The 16,796-nt window shown below is 57.0% G+C and overlaps 2 protein-coding genes across 6 annotated transcripts; both read left to right on the plus strand.

Moving 5' to 3' along the window:
- The first annotated feature begins 1,001 nt into the window (after positions 1-1,001).
- Positions 1,002-5,292, plus strand: LOC618541 (uncharacterized). 3 transcript variants are annotated; one of them, XM_024985324.2, is made up of 7 exons: positions 1,002-1,045; positions 1,167-1,211; positions 2,689-2,727; positions 2,868-2,924; positions 3,278-3,304; positions 3,480-3,539; positions 4,024-5,292. In XM_024985324.2, exons 2-7 carry the CDS (start codon positions 1,197-1,199, stop codon positions 4,336-4,338), a joined length of 513 nt encoding a protein of 170 aa, XP_024841092.1. In that variant the 5' UTR covers positions 1,002-1,045; positions 1,167-1,196; the 3' UTR covers positions 4,339-5,292. The 3 variants fall into 3 exon arrangements, with proteins under 3 accessions (XP_024841092.1, XP_024841091.1, XP_024841094.1); XM_024985323.2 differs by having other exon boundaries at positions 1,170-1,211; XM_024985326.2 differs by lacking the exon at positions 1,167-1,211.
- A 4,314-nt stretch (positions 5,293-9,606) lies between these two features.
- Positions 9,607-13,834, plus strand: LOC100141258 (interleukin-32). Of its 3 annotated transcripts, XM_059881530.1 has the most exons (7): positions 9,607-9,651; positions 9,771-9,812; positions 11,235-11,273; positions 11,415-11,471; positions 11,824-11,850; positions 12,026-12,085; positions 12,564-13,834. In XM_059881530.1, exons 2-7 carry the CDS (start codon positions 9,798-9,800, stop codon positions 12,879-12,881), a joined length of 516 nt encoding a protein of 171 aa, XP_059737513.1. In that variant the 5' UTR covers positions 9,607-9,651; positions 9,771-9,797; the 3' UTR covers positions 12,882-13,834. The 3 variants fall into 3 exon arrangements, with proteins under 3 accessions (XP_059737513.1, XP_059737512.1, XP_059737514.1); XM_059881529.1 differs by having other exon boundaries at positions 11,235-11,471; XM_059881531.1 differs by lacking the exon at positions 12,026-12,085.
- The last annotated feature ends 2,962 nt before the right edge of the window (positions 13,835-16,796 follow it).

The raw sequence follows: 16,796 nt of genomic DNA on the forward strand, positions 1-16,796 counted from the left end.
TTATGACTGGTGACCTTAGGAAAATGGGGAATTAGGAGACAGATACTTGTCTAGGGAGGGCGCCATGCAGACCTGGAGACATCTGTCTACAGGCCTAGGAGAGAAGCCTGGAACACATGCTTCCCTCAGGGCTCGCAGAGCAACCGCTGCCTGCTGACGCCTTGATTTCAATTTCGAGGCTCCACTGTGAGAATAAATATGTGTTGCTGAGACCCGGGTCTGTGGCTCTTTGTTGTGGCAGCCCTGGGTCTCTAAGACAGATGCCAGGCCATGGCTGTGAGGGGCTGTGGTCTTAGGGGGAGGTGGGCCAGGCTGTGAGAGTCAAGCCCTGTGGGGCTGGCCAGGGTCTTGGAGACCCCTGCCATGGTGACTGAGGCCCGGGGGCCCGAGCAGGGCTCAGGAGACCCTGGTCAGTGGGGCCCAGACGGCCAGCAAGGCTCCCTTCTGCCCCTTCTGAGGGACACATCCTGTGGGTGAGGCACACAGGCCCGGCCCTGCCCTGGATGCCAGGGCCCCGGGGAGAGTCTCCACCTCAGGGCCCCTGCAGGTCCTGTGACTTCCTGAGGGCAGGGCAGCTACAGAAGCTTCTCTGGATGTGGAGTGGGGTGCAGTCTGTTCGAGGGCCCTGGTCGGCTCCCCCCGAATCTTCCTCAAACTATCGTCCCAAGTCTGGACTTTACCCCGTCCCTCCCCATGCTCCAGCCGATGGTGGGGGAATGTGGCCCAAGCTGGGCTCAGAGATCCCCACCCAGCTCAGGGAGAAGGGGCCTGTCCTGGGACCCTGAGAGTAAGAGACATGCCCTCCCCGCCCCGGCCCTCAGACCTCTGGCTCCATGTCTTCCCCTCCTTCTGACTCCCCGCTTTCCCCTTTTTTTTCTGCTTCTATTTCTGACTCAGTTTCTGTCTCAAACACTCCCAGCTGCCCCTATTCCCTCCCCCAGCAAGGCTCCACCCTCTCTGCCCCTCCCTGGCCGGCTCTTACGTCGCTGGGGCTCAGCAGGCAGCGGGGTAGTGCTCAGCTGGAGCTCTGACTGCAGGATCTCAGGTGAGGGGCTCTGGGGACCCCGGCATGGGGATGGGGGAGACCTGCAGCCGGAGGACCCTCCAGGGTGGTGGGCGAGCCCGCTTCTCTGAAGCACTTTCCACCCCCCAACCTCTTCCTCCAGCAGGTCCCAGCGGGAGGACCCTAAGCCACCATGTGCTTCGCAAAGGTAGTGACGAAAAGAGATGAGGGGAGAGTGGTCCTGGAGTATCATTTGCCGCCCGATCTGGCTCCCACCAGCTCAGCCCCAGCCCTGCTGACTGCTTTCTGCACAACAGCCTCTGTTCCACCCTCCCTGGGCCCTAGGGTGGCCGCAGGGGAAAGTGAAAGTGTTAGTCGCTCAGTGGTGTCCAACTCTTTGCGAACCCGGGGACTATAGCCCACCAGGCTCCCCTGTCCATGGGCTTCTCCAGGCAGAGATACTGGAGCGGGTTGCCATTTCCTTCCCACTGGGGAAGCAGAGGGTCAAAACATGGGACCCGGGCCATCAAAGCGCCCCGTCTCACAATGACCCTGGTCGAACGCTCTGCTGTCACCATCCTGAAATTCTGGATAATTGTTGACAAGCAGGCACCAGTTTCCTGTTGCTCTGAGCCCTTTCCTTATGTAGCAGGTCCTGGCTGTGGGGCTGGGGCTCCTGCTGGGAGTTCGGTTTGGGGGGCAGCTCAGTGTGGGGGCCTTTGGGACCGAGGAAGGAGCAATGGACCAGGGAGTGAGTGTAGGAATTAGAGTCGTCATGCTCGTGGGGGAGCCAGACGTGGAGCGTCTGCAGTCTCCTAGGAATCAGCTATCCTCGGGCTCCTTCTAATGCTTATTCCTATTTATTGAATTTCTTTTGTCTCTGAGCGATCTTAGTTGCAGCATGTGGCCAGCATTTTCAGAGAAAAGCTGAAAACATTTCTCTCAGGGCCTGGATGAGTAGCCGAGCCACACTGAGCTCAGAGTCTACTCTTTCCCTTTGGAGTGCCCTCCGCCCTCTGTACAACTCCCTCATCTCAGTTCTGACGGTGACAAGATGCTCAGGAGCTCCAGGCCATGGAACACCAGTATCTGGCAGTGGTCAGCGTGGCTGGCCGAGGTTGAGCGGCCAGGCCCAGTGAGACGATGCGGGCAGAGAGTGTCCCCACGGCCCCGTGAGGTGTTTCCTTGCCCAGTTGTGTGTGATGCTGGGCTGACAGGATGGGCCCCCTGGACAAGGGTGTGCAGACGGAGCCCTGCATGCGCTGTGAGCCCCACTGACCACCCAGGGCCAGGAGGGCAGTGGGGACCCACCAGATGCCCGCCGTTAGGTGGAGTCTCCCAGGGGTCGGTGGGGCGCCTCCCACCTCCATGACTCATCAAGGGTCTGGAGTGGAAGGTCCTGGGGGCCGGGGGTCTGCAGGGTCAGAGGTCTGAAGACTGGCCACTGTCACCCTCAGAGCCTCAGACCCGAGAGGACAGTGCCAGGTCCTCCCTGGTCAGCTCTCAGCAGGACCACGGAGGGCTAGGCATCTGGGAAATAGGTTGACCTGCCTACTCCAGGGCAAGGGTCCTCCTTTGGTCAGTGTCCGTGTGTGTGTGTGTGTGTGTGTGTGTGTGTGTGTCTGTGTAGGACAGGTCTCGGTGGTTACAAGGACAGAATCTGAGTTTCACTGTTACCTCCACAGGGAGTCCCATATGACCAGGCTTCTCTGAGGTCCATAATGGTAAGAGGCTCATCCCCATGAATAGCTAGGGTCTCGGGAGGCCTGGGTCTGCGAGGTGAAGCCGAGTCGATCTGGCCCACTTGAGACCCAGCAGGGAGAAGGACGGAGATTCTTTTACTCAAGTCCATCTCTGTTCACAGCACAAACGGGTGGATGATTTCTGTGATAAGATGGGAAATGAACCAGAAGAAGCACAGGTGGGTCAGTGTGCCCCACCCTCAACCCTCCCCAGTTTGAGGGCGGTAGGTGGGTTCACAGTCACAGTGATGATGAGGGTCACAGCTCAGCACCCAGTCCTTACACTGGACAAACGCATACCTGTGTGGCAGGTGAGTGCACAGGGAGGGGATACGGAGGCCCAGGGATGCTGAGGGCGGCGTCCAGACCACAGGGCAACAGGGCAAGGCAGGGATGCCAGAGTATGGCCCTCGGGTTGAGGGTTAGTTATTGGGGTGACTGGGCCGAGATGAGTACTAGCTGGGGCTTGGGATTCAGGGTGAAAGTGAGAGAGGGTGGGGGTGTTTTAAATACAATATTTTTTCCCCACCAGATGGAGGCAGCCCTAGATGAGACGGAGGTGAGTTTGGACCTTGCCCCCTGCTAAGGGTAGTCCTCAGAGTTGCATCAGCCAGGGTATGGGGTCTGGGGCCCTGGCTCCCGTCAGACTCACCTGGATGCACGGGAGGCCACAGTGGGGACCCCAGACGTCAGCAGGGAGGCAGGAGTGCAGACTGCACGCTTCCTCTCCCCAGGAGGAGCTCAGCGAGGACATCAGTGAATTTATAGAAGATCACATTCAACAGAACCTTCCAGTGAGTCACAGCCACTATCTCAGCGCCTTCCTTCCCCTCCCCACTGGTCTCTCTTGTCCTTGGGGCTGCTATGTGCGCACAGAGCTCCCTGGAGTGGGGGATGAAGGGGGTGGTCCCTGAAATCTCAGATGGTGCAGCCTTGCGGGCATCACCCTCCCCACTCAGCACACGGTGGCCAGAGCCCTGACTCAGCTTCCTGCTCTAAGACCCGGGGGTCTCGTGCTGGGTTCAGAGGCCAACCACCTGCAGGCAGATACAACCAAGCACCAGAGTTCATTCTTCAAGGCGAACCAAGGAGCAGACCCAGTCTCTGGGAGAAGTCCTTGTGTCTGCAAAGCTCTTGGTCTGCAGGCAGGCGGTTTGGGTTGGGCTGGGCTGTACTTTTGAGTTACAGCGTCTCCCAAGGTCTGGGAGGCCTCAGTCAGGTCAGGACCAGGGTCTGCCTCACCCAGGGCGGGTCCCTGAAAGGCCCCCATCCATGCAGGAATCCCTGAAGGAGTCCAGTCCCTTGCTTCAGGAAGCAAGGCAAGAAGTACGCCGCAGAATCCAGAGACCCTCAGGCTCTGCCTGTCTGGAGGTCTTGAATCCGGAAGAGAGCATCTGGGCCAGAGCCCTGCGGCGGTTCCAAGGCATTCTGCAGAGTATCCAGCAGCGGTGTTGGGATGTGCTCACCTGGCTTTGGGAGAAGGTGGGGGCGTTCCTGGAGGCCGTCTGGAGTGCAGTGAAGGCCGTCTGCGGAATGCTGATGGATATGTGCTCCTCTGTGGGGCAGCTCTTCGGAAACCTCATCCAGGTATAGGAGCCCCAGTGATTCTGGAGGAACTCCACCTCATCCAGAAGGCCCTGCACGATCCCCTTCCCGGAAACCATCTTCTAAAGCGACCTTTACCCTCCTGCTCACCCTTGACCCATCCTTTAACTGCCCTCCCCTCCTGTCCTGCAGGGACGACACCACAGCATCAGGCCAGGTTTTCCATCTCCAGGTCTGACCTGTCTGTCAGGGACGGGGATGCTCTGCTGACCTAGGGATGTGGGAGAGGCTTGGAAGCCCGGAGGCGCCAAGGACCAAGGTGCCTTCCGTGGGTCAGCATGCCTCTGTGCCTCTGCCTGTCGCTCCAAACCATGTCAGATGGGGCGCTGAGCTGATCCTCAGCGAGGGGGACCCCTGAGGGCCGGCTGCGGGTCTCGCAGGAGGAGTCAGCGGTGGACCCTGACCCTGACATTAGCATCTTAGTGCCCTCATCATCCTAAACGACCCAGCTTGCTGTCAGCACAGGCCCCAGCAGGGCAGGAGACCTGGAGGAAGGCTCTCCCTGTCTCCTGGGCCTGCGCCTCCCTGTCTGAGGAGGACAGCAGCCTGTCTGGGAGTTCCTTGTGGCAGAGCTCCATTCCGGCCACACCCTTCCCCCTTCACTTCCAGGGGGTCCCTCTGACAGGCCTGACTCTGGAAGGCCTACCTCTGGCCTGAGTTCCCTGCTTCAAGGAGCCGCCCACTGCCAGGCCCTGAGCAGCCTTGGCTTCCTGGCCCCGTCCCTGCCTCACCTCCCCATCAGTATGCAAGTCTCTCAGGCTTTCCCCTGTGTTCTCCGGTGCCCCTGTGCTAAACCTGCACTTGACTATTTCCTTTTTTTCTTTTTACATAATGACCTTACATCTGATATTCTACTTCTCACGATGGTGAGGTTACTCAGCTGATAGAAGTAGTACGGTATTCTGTGTTTAACATTAAATTTCTTCCCCGTTTCAAAGTCAATATGAGTTTGTTTTTTGTTGTTGTTGTTTTTAGATTAAATCTTTTCTCCATTTCAATGTAAGTCACATGAAATACATTTTCTAAACATTTTCCCTCCCAAAGAAATGTTTGTTTTTGACCAATGATATGTGCTTTGTGCATGGACAATATAAACTCGGGAGGTAACAGAACAAAATCCAATAAAAATATGGAGGAAAGAGTCCTCCAAGGTGCAGGAGGGAGTGATGTGAATGGAATAGGTGCAATTTCCAGGGATTCTGGGCACAAGTTTCTTCCTTCCTATGGAGAATTCTGAACAGATGAAATATTACTTATGTGAATATCAGTCATCTCACTTCTTGGACCTTTTAACCAGCACATGCATGTTATAGGCAGCAGTTTTCAGTGGGTTATTTGCTGTAAAGAAGATGTTTTGTACTCCATTTAGCATAGGATAGGCATTTGAAACCGTTAGGTGGTATTTCATGGGATCCGAGGAACTCTGGTCCTTTATGTCTCAGCTCAGAAAGAATTCAGCGACAGGCAAAAGGAGCCTGGCAGCTTACAGTCCATGGGGTGGCACAGAGTCGGACACAACTGAGGACCTAAGGCTCTCAGTGACCTGTCAGACCGAGTCTCATCCGCAGGACGCTGCTCTGCATCTCCTCGGCTGCACAATAGTCCTTGGCTGCCGGCCAAGCTCCTTGCTCTACGGCCTGGGTCTCTACACATGCTGCTCCTTTTGCCTGGGATGCCCTCCTTTTTCTCCGGGGCAGCCCTACCCCTCTGTTTCAAGCCAGTTCCCCTCAAGGCCCCACCACATTCCCTGGCACATGGAAAATGCGGCACATGGCTCAGGAAATAATCATGCCTTGCTACGCTGTGAGTGCTGTCGCCCTGTCGTGTTTGCCTCTGCAGCCCCACGGACTGTGGCCCACCAGGTCCCTCATCCATGGGATTTCCCAGGCAAGGACAGTGCAGTGCGTGTCATTTCCTTCTCCAAGGGATCTTCCGAGCCCAGGCATTGAACCCAGGTCGCTTGCATCTCCCTCATTAGCAGTCAGATCCCTTACCACTAGTGCCCCCACGCTGTGAGTTCTCCCACTTCCTCAGTCTCTTAGCTGACCTGTGCTGTCTCCTGGAAACGTTCCTCCTAGGAGTCTTGCAGGAGTCTTAAACCTAAACCTGTGACATGTGGGGACTCCCGTAGCCCTGTCTTCCTCCCAACACCTAAACGACTGAACATCCCAGCCCCCGGCTCAGAGCTTTCCCTTCCAGCTGTGCCCAAGAAACACCTCTACTTTCCAAATCCAGTTGCCCTTCAAGGATATCAGAAGTCGCACTGTGTCTCCAAATTCCCATGCCGAAGTCCTCTGAATGCCACGTCATCTGGAGGTGGTCTTTACAAGGGATCAAGAGAAACCTGGTCCTTGGGGTGGGCCCTAATCCATTATGACTGGTGACCTTAGGAAAATGGGGGATTAGGAGACACATACATGTCTGGAGAGGATTCCGTGTTGATGTGGAGATGGTTATCTAAAGCCTAGGAGAGACCTGGAACACAGGCTTCCCTCAGGGCTCTCAGAGGAACCATACCTGCTGACACCTTGGCCTCAACTTCTAGGCTCCCGTGTGAGAGAATAAATGTGTGTTGTTGATACACGGGTCTGTGGTTCTTTGTTATGGTGGCCCTGGGGCTGGAAGACTTACGAGAAGGCCATGGAGGTGCTGGGCTGAGAGAGGCTGTTGCCTCAGCAAGGAGGCTGGCCAGGCTGTGAGGGACAAGCCCTGTGGGGCAGGCCAGGGGAGGGAGACACCTGCCACTTCGCTTTGGATCGAGGGGACCCCAGAGGTCTCAGCGCCCAGACGGCCTTCATTCCCTTCTGAAGGCCCCAGTCTGTGTGCCAGGCAGCCCAGGCCGCTCCTGTCAACAACTGTGCCAAGCTGTTTGGGTCTTTAGGGATGGGCCCCACCGTCCACCCCGGGACGCTGAACCCCAGCCTGCCTCTGTGGGCCCTCTGTGATTTTTGTCACCCTGTCCTCCTTCTGTGACATCCCAAGCAACCCACTTTGCTGGGGACCCCACATCAGCCCTGAGACCACCCCTGGTCACCGTGCCCCAGGTCCTGGGTGACATCACTGCTCACACATAGATGATGCTCCACAGTCGGCCCCGTGCACCTTCTTTCCGGTCAGCACCCTGGAACCAGAACTGCCCACTTTCAGGGGGACACCCTCCTACACCTGGAACACCTCTCTGCTCCTCCACACCTGAGCCCCTGCCGTCCTCTCGGGAGCTTCCTGGCTCCCATCAGCTCATGCTGGCGGGAAGACAGTGGACTGGTCCCCCGACTGGTCCCCTCTCAGTCTGGGGTCACTGCTTCGTCAACGTTCCTGGGTGATGAGTGGGTGGGACGTGGGCCATCTATTGACCTCCCCCCATCCCAGCTCATCACAGAATTCAGGATCTAAATCAGTGCCCGATTCTCTTCTTTTGTGGAGAAGGCGGTGGCACCCCACTCCAGTACTCTTGCCTGGAAAATCCCATGGTCGGAGGAGCCTGGAAGGCTGTAGTCCATGGGGTCGCAAGGAGTCGGACACGACTTAGCGACTTCACTTTCACTTTCCACTTTTATGCATTGGAAAAGGAAATGGCAACCCACTCCAGTGTTCTTGCCTGGAGAATCCCAGGGATGGGGGAGCCTGGTGGGTTGCCGTCTATGGAGTCGCACAGAGTCGGACACGCCTGAAGCGACTTGGCAGCAGTAGAAGGGTCCTGGTGGTGGGGGGCTAGCGCGGGGCACGCGCAGCGCGGCCTACCCGGCCCCCGCCCCGCCCGCAGGCCCGCAGTTCTGGTCGTTCCAGGACCGGCTGCTAGAGGGCGCCGCAAGCCCGCTCACCGAGCTGGGGCTGCCCCCCGGGACGGAGGTGGACGCCGTGTTCTCCTGGCGGCTCAACGGGAAGACCTCCCTGATCCGGGGGCGGCAGTACTGGCGGTAGGACGAGGCTGTGGCGCGCCCGGACCCCGGCTACCCGCGCGATCTGAGCCTCTGGGAGGGCGGGCTGCCGGCTCCCGACGATGTCACCGTCAGCAACAGGGGCAGGGGGTGCCGGCTGGGGTCTGGTGGGCCCAAGAGAGACTTTCCCTGAGGAGCAGGATTCGTAGGTTGTCCCCATGGGGTGCACACGGGTGGCCCATCAGGAGGCCGGTTCCTCTTCAAGGATATTAGACACTAAATCGTGTTCCCCTAAATTCACACAGTGAAGTCCTAACCACCAGCGCCTGGAGGGGGGTCTTTACAGGGAATCAAGTGAGCATGAGGCCCTTAGGGTGGGTCCTAATCCATTATGACTGGTGACCTTAGGAAAATGGGGAATTAGGAGACAGATACGTGTCTAGGGAGGGCACCATGTAGACCTGGAGACAGCTGTCAACAGGCCTAGGAGAGAAGCCTGGAACACTTGCTTCCCTCAGGGCTCTAGAGCAACCGCTGCCTGCTGACGCCTTGATTTCAATTTCGAGGCTTCACTGTGAGAATAAATGTGTGTTGCTGAGACCCGGGTCTGTGGCTCTTTGTTATGGCAGCCCTGGGTCTCTAAGACCGATGCCAGGCCATGGCTGTGAGGGGCTGTGGTCTTAGGGGGAGGTGGGCCAGGCTGTGAGAGTCAAGCCCTGTGGGGCTGGCCAGGGCCAGGGAGACCCCTGCCATGGTGACTGAGGCCCGGGGGCCCGAGCAGGGCTCAGGAGACCCTGGTCAGCGGGGCCCAGACGGCCAGCAAGGCTCCCTTCTGCCCCTTCTGAAGGACACATCCTGTGGGTGAGGCACACAGGCCCGGCCCTTCCCTGGATGCAGGGGAGAGTCTCCACCTCAGGGCTCCCGCAGGTCCTGTGACTTCCTGAGGGCAGGGCAGCTACAGAAGCTTCTCTGGATGTGGAGTGGGGTGCAGTCTGTTCAAGGGCCCTGGTCGGCTCCCCCTGAAGCTTCCTCAAACTATCATCCCAAGTCTGGACTTTACCCCGTCCCTCCGCGTGCTCTAGCCGATGGCGGGGGGTCCCAGCCCAAGCTGGGCTCAGAGATCCCCACCCAGCTCAGGGAGAAGGCCCCTGTCCTGGGACCCTGAGTGTAAGGGACACGCCCTTCCCGCCCCGCACCTCAGATTCTGGCTCCATGTCTTCCCCTCCTTCTGACTCCCCCCCTTCCTCTTCTGTTTCTGCTTCTATTTCTATCTCAGTTTCTGTCTCAAACACACCCAGCTGACCCTGCCTCCTCCCCAGCAGGGCTCCACCCTCTCTGCCCTTCCCTGGCCAGCTCTTAAGTCGCTGGGGCTCAGCAGGCAGCGGGGTAGTGCTCAGCTGGAGCTCTGGCTGCAGGATCTCAGGTGAGGGGCTCTGGGGAGCCTGGCGTGGGGGTCGGGGAGACCTGCAGGCGGAGGACCCTCCAGGGTGGTGGGCGAGCCCTCTTCTCTGAAGCACTTTCCTCCCACTCTTCCTCCACCAGGTCCCAGCGGCAGGACCCTAAGCCACCATGTGCTTCACTAAGGTGAGTGACAAGAGATGAGGGGAGAGTCGTCCTGGAGTCTCATTTGCCACCTGTCCCCGCTCCCACCAGCTCAGCCCCAGCCCTGCTGACTGCTCTGTGCGCAGCAACCTCTGTCCCACCCTCCCTGGGCCCTGGGGTGGCCACAGGGGAAGTGAAAGTGTGAGTCCCTCAGTGGTGTCCAACTCTTTGCGAACCCCGGGACTGTAGCCCACCAGGCTCCCCTGTCCATGGGCTTCTCCAGGCAGAGATACTGGAGCGGGTTGCCATTTCCTTCCCACTGAGGAAGCAGAGGGTCAAAACATGGGACCCGTGCCACAAAGCACCTCGTCTCACAATAACCCTGGTCGAACGCTCTGCTGTCACCATCCTGAAATTTTGGATAATTGTTGACAAGCACGCTCCAATTTCCTGTTGCTCTGAGCCCTTTCCTTATGTGGCAGGTCCTGGCTGTGGGGCTGGGGCTCCTGCTGGGAGGTCAGTTTTGCGGGCAGCTCAGTGTGGGGGCCTTTGGGACCGAGGAAGGAGCAATGGACCAGGGACTGAGTGTAGGAATTAGAGTCGTCATGCTCGTGGGGGAGCCGGACCTGGAGCCTCTGCAGTGTCCGAGGAATCAGCCGTCCTCGGGCTCCTTCTAATGCTTATTCCTATTTATTGAATTTCTTTTGTCTCTGAGCGATCTTAGTTGCAGCGTGTGGGGTCTAGTTCACTGGCCAGGATTTTCAGAGAAAAGCTGAAAGCATTTCTCTCAGGGCGTGGATCAACAGCTGAAGCCACACTGAGATCAGAAACTATTCTTACCCTTTGGGGTGGCCTCCGCCCTCTGTCCACTCACCTACCTAGTTCTGAGGGTGACCAGATCCCCAGGGGCTCTGGGCCATGGAACACCGGTGTCTGGGAGTGGTCATCTTGGGGTGAGCCAGGCTGAGCACTCAGGTCCAGTGAGAGGATGTGGGCAGAGAGTGTCCCCACGGACCCGCGAGGAGTTTCCTTGCCCAGTCATGTGTGATGCTGGGCTGACAGGATGGGGCCCCCAGACAAGGGTGTGCAGACGGGAGCCCTGCTTGCGCTGTGAGCCGCACTGACTACCCAGGGCCAGGAGGGCAGAGGGGACAGCGCCAGATTCCCGAGTATCCTCCATTGAGTCATCAATTGTCTGGAGGGGAAGGGCTGGGGGGCGGTCTGCAGGGTCAGAAGTCAGGAAGACTGGCCACTGTCACCCTCAGCACCTCAGACAGGAGAGGACAGCACCAGTTCCTCCCTGGTCAGCTCTCAGCAGGACCACGGAGGGCTAGACATCTGGGAACCAGGTTGACCCGCCTACTCCAGGGCAACCGTCCTCCTTGGGTGAGTGTGTGTGTGTGTATAAAACAGATCTTGGTGGTTACAAGGTCAGAAGCCTGAATTTCACTGTTACCTCCACAGAGAGACCCACGTGTCCTGGCTTCTTTCAGGGTGTTAATGGTAAGAAGCTCATTTCCACGTATAGCTGGGGTTCGGGAGGCCTGGGTTCTGCTGGGTGAAGCTGAGAACATTCTGGCCCACTTGGGACCCAGCAGGGAGAAGAACCGAGATTCTTTTACTCAAGTCCATCTCTGTTCACAGCACAACCTTGTAGATGAATTTTTCGATACAATGGAAAATGAACCAGAAGGAGCACAGGTGGGTCACTGTGCCCCACCCCCGACCCTCCCCAGTTTGAGGGAGGTGGTGTGGGTTCACAGTCATGGTGATGATGAGGGTCACAGCTCAGCACCCAGTCCTTACACTGGACAAACGCACACCTGTGTGGCAGGTGAGTGCACAGGGAGGAGATACGGAGGCCCAGGGATGCTGAGGGCAGCGTCCAGACCACAGGGCAACGAGGGTGGGCAGGATGCCAGAGCATGGTCCCCAGGTTGAGTGTTAGTTATTGGGGTAACTGGGCAGAGATGAGTACTAGCTGGGCCTTGGGATTCAGGGTGAAAGTGAGAGAGGGTGGGGGTATTTTAAACAGAGCGTTTTTTCCCAACAGATGGAGGCAGTCCTAGCAGAGACTAAGGTGAGTTTGGACCTTGCCCCCTGCTAAGGGTAGTCCTCAGAGTTGGATCAGCCAGGGTATGGAGTCTGGGGCACTGGCTCCCTTCAGACTCACCTGGATGCACGGGAGGCCACACTGGGGACCACTGACCTCAGCAGCGAGGCAGGAGTGCAGACTGCACACTTCCTCTCCCCAGGAGAAATTCATCAAGGACGCCTTTAAAGTCATGGATAATCACATTCAAGAGAACAGTCCCGTGAGTTGGAGCCACTGTCTCAGTGCCTTCCTTCCCCTCCCCACTGGTCTCTCTTGTCCTTGGGGCTGCTGCGTGTGCACAGAGCTCCCTGGAGTGGGGGATGAAGGGGGGGGTCCCTGAAATCTCAGGTGGTGCAGCCTTTCGAGCATCAGCCTCCCGACTCAGCATCGGTGGCCAGAGCCCTGGACTTAGCTTCCTGCTATGAGCCCCGTGGGCCTGGTGCTGGGTTCAGTGGTTGATCACGTAGACGCAGGTACAACCAAGCACTGGGGTTCGTTCTTCGAAGGGAACCGAGGGGCAAGGCCCAGTCTCTGGGAGAAGTGCTCGTGTCTGCAGACCTTTTGGCCAGAAGCAGGCAGTTTGGATTCGTGGGCTTCTGAGTCCCAGCATTTCACAAGGGCTGGGAGGCCTCGGTAAGGTCAGGACCAGGGTCTGCCTCGCTCCGGGCGAGTCCCTGAATAGCCCACAATCCCTGCAGGAAACCCTGAAGGAGTCCAGTCCCTTGCTTCAGGAAGCACGGCAAGAAGTACGCTGCAGAATCCAGAGACGCTCCGTCTCCACCTCTCTGGAGGTCCAGAATCCGGAAGAGAGCATCTGGGCCAGAGCCCTGCGGCAGTTCTTGGGCATTCTGCAGAGTTTCCTGTCCGGGTGTCGGGATGCGCTCACCTGGCTGTGGGAGAAGGCCGCGGCCTGCCTACAGGCCATCTGCAGTGCGGTGGAGGCCCTCTGGGAAGTGCTCACGGATTTCTCTTCCTTTGTTGGGCAGCTCTTATGCAGAAGCCTCATCCAGGTCTAAGAGCCTCACGTGGTTCTGGAGGAGCCCCACCTCATCCAGAAGGCCCTGTACGATGCCCTTCCCAGAAACCATCTTCTGAAGCGACCTTTACCCTCCTGCTCACCCTTGACCCATCCTTTAACTGCCCTCACCTCCTGTCCTGCAGGGACGACACCACAGCATCAGGCCAGGTTTCCCTTCTCCAGATCTGACCTGTCTGTCAGGGACAGGGATGATCTGCTGACCCAGGGATGTGGGAGAGGCTTCGAAACTCAGAGGCCCCAAGGACCAAGGTGCCTTCCGTGGGTCAGCATGCCTCTGTGTCTCTGCGTGTCGCTCCAAACCATGTCAGATGGGGCGCTGAGCTGATCCTCAGCGAGGGGGACCCCTGAGGGCCGGCTGTGGGTCTCGCAGGAGGAGTCAGTGGTGGACCCTGACCCTGACGCTAGCATCTTAGTGCCCTCATCATCCTAAGCGACCCAGCTTGCTGTCAGCTGAGGCCCCAGCAGGGCAGGAGACCTGGAGGAAGGCTCTCCCTGTCTCCTGGGCCTGCGCCTTCCTGTCTGAGGAGGACAGCAGCCTGTCTGGGAGTTCCTTGTGGCAGAGCCCCATTCTGGCCCCACCCTTCCCCCTTCACTTCCAGGGGGTCCCTCTGACAGGCCTGACTCTGGAAGGTCTACATCTGGCCTGAGTTCCCTGCTGCAAGGAGCTGCCCACTGCCGGGCCCTGAGCAGCCTTGTCTTCCTGGCCCCGTTCCTGCCTCACCTCCCCATCAGTATGCAAGTCTCTCAGACTTTCCCCTGCGTTCTCCCGTGCCCCTGTGCTAAACCTGCACTTGACTATTTCCTTTTTTTTCTTTTTACATAATGACCTTACATCTGATATTCTACTTCTCACGATGGTGATTATAGCCGTTGATAGAGTAGTACGGATGTTTTGTTTAACATTAAATTTCTTCCCCGTTTCAACATCAATATGAGTTTGTTTTTATTTTTGTTGTTGTTGTTTTTAGATTAAATCTTTTCTCCATTTCAATGTAAGTTACATGAAATACATTTTCTAAACACTTTCCCTCCCAAGGAAATGTTTCAGTTTTTGACCAATGATATGTGATTTGTGCATGGACAATATAAACTCAGGAGGTAACAGAACAAAATCCAATAAAAATATGGAGGAAAGAGTCCTCCAAGGTGCAGGAGGGAGTGATGTGAATGGAATAGGTGCAATTTCCAGGGATTCTGGGCACAAGTTTCTTCCTTCCTATGGAGAATTCTGAAACAATGAAATATTACTTATGTGAATATCAGTCATCTCACTTCTTGGACCTTTTAACCAGCACATGCAAGTTATAGACAGCAGTTTTCAGTGGGTTATTTGCTGTAAAGCTGATGTTTTGTACTCCATTTAGCATAGGATAGCCATTTGAAACCCTTAGGTGGTATTTCATGGGATAACAAACGTTCGTCTAGTCAAGGCTATGGTTTTTCCTGTGGTCATGTATGGATGTGAGAGTTGGACTGTGAAGAAGGCTAAGCACCAAAGAATTGATGCTTTTGAACTGTAGTGTTGGAGAAGACTCTTGAGAGTCCCTTGGACTGCAAGGAGATCCAACCAGTCCATTCTGAAGGAGATCAGCCCTGGGATTTCTTTGGAAGGAATGATGCTAAAGCTGAAACTCCAGTACTTTGGCCACCTCATGCCAGGAGTTGACTCATTGGAAAACACTCTGATGCTGGGAGGGATTGGGGGCAAGAGGACAAGGGGACAACAGAGGACGAGATGGCTGGATGGCATCACTGACTCGATCGACATGAGTCTGAGTGAACTCCGGGAGTTGGTGATGGACAGGGAGGCCTGGCGTGCTGCGATTCATGGGGTCGCAAAGAGTCGGACACGACGGAGCGACTGATCTGATCTGATCTGATCTGGTGAACTCTGGTCCTTTATGTTTCAGCTCAGAAAGAATTCAGGGAGAGGTGAAAGGAGCCTGGCAGCCTACAGTTCACCAGTGGCACAGTCAGACACAACTGAGGACCTAAGGCTCTCACTGACCTGTCAGACCCCGTCTCATCTGCAGGACGCTGCTCTGCATCTCCTCGCCTGCGCAATAGTCCTTGGCTGCTGGCCAAGCTCCTCTCTCTCCCACCGGGGTCTCTGCACATGCTGCTCCTTTTGCCTGGGATGCCCTCCTTTTTCTCCGGGGCAGCCCTGCCCCTCTATTTCAAGCCAAGTCCCCTAAGGCCCCACCACATTCCCTGGCACATGGGTGGGCTCAGGAAATAATCACGCCTTGATATGCTGTGAGTGCTGTCGCTCTGTCGTGTTCGCCTCTGCAGCCCCATGGACTGTGGCCCACCAGGTCCCTCATCCATGGGATTTCCCAGGCAAGGACAGTGGAGTGCGTGTCATTTCCTTGTCCAAGGGATCTTCCGAGCCCAGGCATTGAACCCAGGTCGCTTCCATCTCCTTCATTAGCAGTCAGATACCTTACCATTAATGCCCCCCATGCTGTGGGTTCTCCCAGTTCCTCAGTCTCTTAGCTGACCTGTCCTCTCTCTTGGAAATGTTCTTCCCAGGAGTCTTGCAGGAGTCTTAAACCTAAACCTGCGACATGTGGGGACTCCCGTAGCCCTGTCTTCCTCCCAACACCTAAACGACTGAACATCCCAGCCCCAGGCTCAGAGCTTTCCCTTCCAGCTGTGCCCAAGAAACACCTCTACTTTCCAAATCCAGTTGCCCTTCAAGGATATCAGAAGTCGCACTGTGTCCCCAGATTCCTATGCCGAAGTCCTCTGAATGCCACGTCATCTGGAGGTGGTCTTTACAAGGGATCAAGAGAAACCTGGTCCTTGGGGTGGGCCCTAATCCATTATGACTGGTGACCTTAGGAAAATGGGGGATTAGGAGATACATGCATATCTGGAGAGGATCCCGTGTTGATGTGGAGATGGCTATCTACAAGCCTAGGAGAGACCTGGAACACAGGCTTCCCTCAGGGCTCTCAGAGGAACCATACCTGCTGACACCTTGGCCTCAACTTCTAGGCTCCCGTGTGAGAGAATAAATGTGTGTTGTTGATACACGGGTCTGTGGTTCTTTGTTATGGTGGCCCTGGGGCTGGAAGACTTACGAGAAGGCCATGGAGGTGCTGGGCTGAGAGAGGCTGTTGCCTCAGCAAGGAGGCTGGCCAGGCTGTGAGGGACAAGCCCTGTGGGGCAGGCCAGGGGAGGGAGACACCTGCCACTTCGCTTTGGATCGAGGGGACCCCAGAGGTCTCAGCGCCCAGACGGCCTTCATTCCCTTCTGAAGGCCCCAGTCTGTGTGCCAGGCAGCCCAGGCCGCTCCTGTCAACAACTGTGCCAAGCTGTTTGGGTCTTTAGGGATGGGCCCCACCGTCCACCCCGGGACGCTGAACCCCAGCCTGCCTCTGTGGGCCCTCTGTGATTTTTGTCACCCTGTCCTCCTTCTGTGACATCCCAAGCAACCCACTTTGCTGGGGACCCCACATCAGCCCTGAGACCACCCCTGGTCACCGTGCCCCAGGTCCTGGGTGACATCACTGCTCACACATAGATGATGCTCCACAGTCGGCCCCGTGCACCTTCTTTCCGGTCAGCACCCTGGAACCAGAACTGCCCACTTTCAGGGGGACACCCTCCTACACCTGGAACACCTCTCTGCTCCTCCACACCTGAGCCCCTGCCGTCCTCTCGGGAGCTTCCTGGCTCCCATCAGCTCATGCTGGCGGGAAGACAGTGGACTGGTCCCCCGACTGGTCCCCTCTCAGTCTGGGGTCACTGCTTCGTCAACGTTCCTGGGTGATGAGTGGGTGGGACGTGGGCCATCTATTGACCTCCCCCCATCCCAGCTCATCACAGAATTCAGGATCTAAATCAGTGCCCGATTCTCTTCTTTTGTGGAGAAGGCGGTGGCACC

The sequence above is a fragment of the Bos taurus genome, chromosome 25 (assembly GCF_002263795.3).
Source record: "Bos taurus isolate L1 Dominette 01449 registration number 42190680 breed Hereford chromosome 25, ARS-UCD2.0, whole genome shotgun sequence".
Taxonomy (NCBI): domain Eukaryota; kingdom Metazoa; phylum Chordata; class Mammalia; order Artiodactyla; family Bovidae; genus Bos; species Bos taurus.